The sequence below is a fragment of the Urtica dioica genome, chromosome 6 (assembly GCF_054948205.1).
Source record: "Urtica dioica subsp. dioica isolate 48M chromosome 6, U.dioica_male_clone48M_v1_H2, whole genome shotgun sequence".
Classification (NCBI taxonomy): domain Eukaryota; kingdom Viridiplantae; phylum Streptophyta; class Magnoliopsida; order Rosales; family Urticaceae; genus Urtica; species Urtica dioica.
In genome coordinates, this window is record NC_142761.1 from 4,109,182 (window position 1) to 4,114,451 (window position 5,270).

Genomic DNA, 5,270 nt, shown 5'->3' on the forward strand with positions numbered 1-5,270 from the left:
CATTTCAAAACTTTAATTTCTCCCCCAATCAACACTGAAACTCTCGATAACACAATCCTAAAACCCTTGTTCGTCCATTTCAATCATCAATCGAAATCTCCGACGAACTCGAATCTCTACTCTCTCCGGCGATGCAGGACATCCTCGGATCGGTTCGCCGGTCACTGGTGTTCCGGACCTCTCACGCCGGTGGCGGCGGCGGAGACGATGGCGGGAGTTTTGGCGGATTCGTCGAGAAGATCGGCTCAAGTATTCGGAAATCGAGAATCGGACTGTTCACGAAGTCGCCGTCGGGGGTCCGGGCGCTTCCTCCGCCGCCGCCGATGCCGGCAATTCGGTGGCGGAGAGGCGATTTGATCGGCGCCGGAGCGTTTGGACGCGTGTACATGGGGATGAACCTTGACTCCGGAGAGCTTCTCGCCGTGAAACAGGTTTTCTTTTTATTTTTAAAATTAGGTTTTCAGTACATTAAATTTAATATATGTATATATATTTATTGTTATATTTGCTCTTTGTTTTGAAGGTTTTGATTGCGGCAAAAAGTGCTTCGAAGGAGAAAACACAGGTATGTGTAGCTCTAATAAAAGCTTGGTTAGATGTTTTAAATTGAACTTACGGGTAATAGAAACGTTTCTGCATGTTTTATGGATATAGCTTTGTTAACAGTTTTTACTTCAGATTAAATAACTAAAGAAAGTATCAATTTTGATTTAGATATCTTTTGAGTTAAAGCTTTAGCTGCATTTTAGTGAAAAATCATGGTAAGAATACAGAATTAGCAAGTGTTATGAGAAATTGACTTTTCTTTTTCATTATGGGAACATGCAAATTTCTATTAATGGATTATTGCAAGTAGGGGAATTGTAACTAACTAACTAACCAACTAAGTACTTTGGTAATCAAAATCTTTGTTGATTATAGTTCTTCATCATCTAATGTTTAGTATTATCCTAGTAGATTATTTGGTATCCTTAGAATGGCTGTTCTAAAGTAATTTACTGTCATTTAATTAGCAATCAGATATTGTAGCGTAGTTGGAAAATGAATGTTTTTATGTTGAAATGTCTACTGACGAAATAGGCTCACATTCGAGAGCTGGAAGAGGAGGTGAACCTTTTGAAGAATCTTTCGCATCCAAACATAGTTGTGAGTATCATTTCTTTTTTTGTTTGTGGAATTGGTTTGTGAGTTCTTTCCTTCTGATAGCATTTTTGTTTGTTCTACAGAGGTATTTAGGAACTGCCAGAGAGGATGAATCATTGAATATCTTATTGGAGTTTGTCCCAGGTGGATCTATATCATCTTTGTTGGGGAAATTTGGATCATTTCCCGAGTCGGTAAGTTATTTTCAAGTGGGTTTGAACGATGTATACTTTTCGGTTTGAAATTTGGGTAAAGATCATTTCCATGAATTCCTAACTAAACAGGTCATAAGAATGTATACAAAACAATTGTTATTGGGTCTTGAGTACCTTCACAAGAATGGAATCATGCACAGGGATATTAAGGTAACTTCTCCTCGACTTTGTCCGACCATTTTGCAGATTCTATGTATAAAGTTTCTGTCATTGAATACTGGGTGTGGTCATGTCAGGGCGCAAACATACTTGTCGACAACAAAGGATGCATCAAACTTGCAGACTTTGGAGCATCCAAAAAAGTTGTTGAACTGGTATGATTGTTTAGCATTTATCTCCACATATGGGTTTGCTATATTTTCTCACACACTAAACGATTATTTGCTTCTGTTCATTTCAGGCTACTTTAAATGGGGCCAAGTCAATGAAAGGTACACCATTTTGGATGGCACCTGAAGTTATTCGCCAAACTGGCCATAGTTTGTAAGCATTCAACTTTTTTATACTGCGTAAATTTAATATTTGCACTCTCTCTCGCCAACAAGATTTGGCAAAAATGATTATTTCTCACGAGTACTTGTAGTTGTTTCTTTAGGCAGTTCATGTTAGGCTTACTTTAAACAAGTATTGATTATCAAAAAGAGTAGAGTGATTAAGTAATGACTACAACCTCTTGAAACTTCTCTATGTTTCTCCGTTCAGAACCCCTCTTTGTTTAGAATTATGAGCTGGATTTTTAGAGCATACTTGATTAAAAAAAAATAACCAAAAATAACTATGATAAAGATTTCTCAAGCACACACCAATCTGTGATCAGTAATTTTGAATTACATGAAGATTCTTTACGTTTTTTAAATTCTCAATTGATATACTCTTGCTCCTCTGCAATGAATTTCGTCTCTTGCTCGAGTATGATATGACAGAGTGCAATATATATTACTCCGTAGTTATGTCCATTGCACTCACAATACATTAAAATGTTACAGTTCGGCCGATATATGGAGTGTTGGATGTACTATGATTGAGATGGCTACAGGAAAACCACCATGGAGTCAGCAATACCAAGAGGTATACACATTTCAACTTTTATATTCTCCCTTTTTACAATTTTTTTCTTCTCTCTTCTATGTTGGATTGACTAGAATATTATAGCTCATTTTCCCTTCAAGAATTGTGGACTAAGATTAGATGTTTCTTTCAGGTTCAAGCTCTTTTTTATATTGGAACAACAAAATCACACCCACCCATCCCTGAACATCTCTCACCTGATGCAAAGGACTTTCTGCTGAAATGTTTGCACAAGTATGATTCATTATTTCGTCATATTTTTTTCCCCTTGGGTAGACTAAAAGTCGCTCATTTTTCATCTTTGGATTTAATTATTAAACATATAAAAGCAATGTATATCTTACTATGTGCTTTCAGGGAACCTGATTTAAGGCCAGATGCATCAGAGTTGTTGCAGGTAACATTCAACTGCATATATTCCTTTATTCCCATAGGCCGTGTAGTATTGAAACTAAGCATTAAAGTACATTACAGACAATCTTATCTTTTATGGATCTAGGTGACTTATATTTTCAGTGACATATATTTAGACCTTACATGAGCTCACTTTTTTGTTCTATTGGTAATGGTAATCCATTCTTATGGTATTTTATTTTACTTGTAAACTAACTTACGGAAATTATCTGCAGCATCCATTTGTCACTAGGGAGTATCAGGAACCTCACCCAGTATTCCGCACTTCAATTATGGTCGGTACATTTGCTGTGAGAATGTAATTATTTTTTTTTACTACACTGTTCCTATCTTCTCAGAATTTTATTTTGTTTTGGTAACTTCACCTCCACCAGGATTCTGGAAACGTAAATGTAACACCGGGTGGAAATCTTAGAAGCTCGTAAGTATCTTGTAACTTAATGGCATTTTTATATGCTCTATGCAATCTTGACTCTTGAAGTTACACTGATGCTGCTACTGCTACTGCGTGAACTTTCTAATCAGAAGGTCCTGTGGAGGCTTGAAAGATATATTCGACATGGGTAGTGTGAGATGCTCAACCATATACCCCGATAACTTCTCCGTAAATGGATCGCAATGGAGGCAAAACAATTCTGATGACGAGATGTGTCAGATCGACGACAAAGACGATCTTGTGGGTAGTTCGATGCTCAAGTTCGGATCCGTCTTAGAATCGAATGATTTAAATAAGGTAACGGACATTTTTTTTCCCTCCCACTTTCTAGACACTTAACGCTAAATTATTGACGTAGTGGGTTCTTTTGAATAGAGCTTTAATCCGATGTGTGAACCAACGGATGATTGGCCGTCTAAGTTTGATAAAAGCCTTGAATTGGATGGGAGCGGATTGAATCTATCTCCAAATCGAACAGTTCAAACGCCGGATGTTAGCCCTGGAATAAATGGCGTGGAGAGCGAGTTCAAATTTTGCAACGGCTCGCTTGCCGCTGAGGATGACGAGGAAGTAACGGAGTCGAAGATCAGAGCCTTCTTGGACGAGAAGGTGTAATTTATTGTCCTCTCGGATACCCTCATTAAGGAAAAACGAACTATCTTGATAAAAAAAAAATCCTTATTTTGTCAGGCACTTGATCTAAGGAAACTACAGACACCCCTCGAAGAGTTCTACAATAGAACCATGAACGCAGCTAGTCATCATCCAAGGGTGATGGGAATCCAGGACGGTGAAAACGTTCCTTGCAACTTTAATTTACCTCCGAAAAGCAAGTCACCGAGCCGAATGCCTAGCAGAAGATTCTCTGCTATGGTTGACGCGGTCAAAATGGCCAGCCCTGGGACCAAGAGTCATACAAAAAATGTATCGAATTCCAACGGTGTACATATACGAGCTCTGCAAGAAATCCAGTCACCCCGGCTTAGTGAACGTAAAGATATTGATGCTGTCGTGGAAGGGTCGTTCAGTCAGAGGTTCGGTTTCGTCGCATAATTTTTGTACGCTGTGTAGTTTATTCCCGTGATTTTCTAGCAATCTAAAACGGGTTTTGTTTGAAACAGAAACGATAGGGAAAGGAAATGGACGGAGGAGCTAGTTGAAGAGATTGAGAGGACACGAGGCATGTTTCTTATGTTTCATCATACCTCTTCGAAAATTACAGTTTTATTCTTAGTATCAAATTCGATTAGCTCTCACATGTCATTTTAACAAACACAGCTTATAAATGTGTGGTTTGTTGTAACGAGTAACGCTATATTATCTTAGTTTATGAATTTTTGACGGAAGAAACATTGTGCAGAAATGATGCGCCAGGCGGGTACAGGATCGAAAACATCGTCCCCAAAGGATCCGATTTTAACCCGACAGAGGGACAAAAGGGCCGGGATTTTTTCCCCCGGAAAATGAAACTGTATGTACCCTCAAATTGTATTTTTTATATACATATTTCTCGTACGGAAAGTAAGTTATAGCGTTTTCCGTTATGGGGGTGATCATCATCATGTGTGCATTTCATTTCCTTTGGTGAGAAAAATGGTGTCCAATCGTAAATTGGTCACCTTGTCATGCCTGTAATTTTTTTTTATTTGTATTATTATTTGTCTTCATTATATAAGAATGTCTTGTTTTGGGGATATGAGTCATGGAGTACTTTACTTTGTATCAATGATATATATATTTACCTATATGGAATGGAACCAGTGTTGCATGATTATGTAACATTTTAGCTGATGTTTCTTTATTTTCCAATAAAATTTGATCTGTTGAAAATGATCATTAGATTTTGTACATTTACATTGTTAAAAAAAATGCATTGACTTTCTTGCTTATTTCAGTGATAGACCTGTTAGTTCATTACAAATGTATATATACCGTTATTGTGGATTGCCATCATCAGCAGACTTGTAGTTGTAGATCTCTGGATCGTTTCGCGC

The 5,270-nt window shown here is 37.7% G+C and overlaps 1 protein-coding gene across 2 annotated transcripts; it reads left to right on the top strand.

Annotated features, from left to right (window-relative positions):
- NP3 (NPK1-related protein kinase 3) lies at positions 1-5,062 on the top strand. Of its 2 annotated transcripts, none has more exons than XM_089617413.1 (17): positions 1-431; positions 524-565; positions 1,081-1,146; positions 1,227-1,337; positions 1,428-1,508; positions 1,595-1,672; positions 1,759-1,841; positions 2,345-2,426; positions 2,560-2,660; positions 2,784-2,823; positions 3,056-3,115; positions 3,215-3,261; positions 3,366-3,573; positions 3,652-3,885; positions 3,967-4,310; positions 4,398-4,456; positions 4,637-5,062. In XM_089617413.1, the coding sequence occupies exons 1-17, from the start codon at positions 132-134 to the stop codon at positions 4,741-4,743; spliced, it is 2,043 nt and encodes a 680-aa protein (XP_089473539.1). In that variant the 5' UTR covers positions 1-131; the 3' UTR covers positions 4,744-5,062. The 2 variants fall into 2 exon arrangements, with proteins under 2 accessions (XP_089473539.1, XP_089473540.1); XM_089617414.1 differs by having other exon boundaries at positions 3,369-3,573.
- The last annotated feature ends 208 nt before the right edge of the window (positions 5,063-5,270 follow it).

Bases quoted from the DNA above. Each gene is read 5' to 3' on its own strand.
- NP3 (XM_089617413.1), top strand. From the start codon at position 132: ATGCAGGACATCCTCGGATCGGTTCGCCGGTCACTGGTGTTCCGGACC. The intron at 1,147-1,226 runs GTGAGTATCATT...TTTGTTCTACAG, and splicing joins TTTCGCATCCAAACATAGTT to AGGTATTTAGGAACTGCCAG. The intron at 3,886-3,966 runs GTGTAATTTATT...TTATTTTGTCAG, and splicing joins GAGCCTTCTTGGACGAGAAG to GCACTTGATCTAAGGAAACT.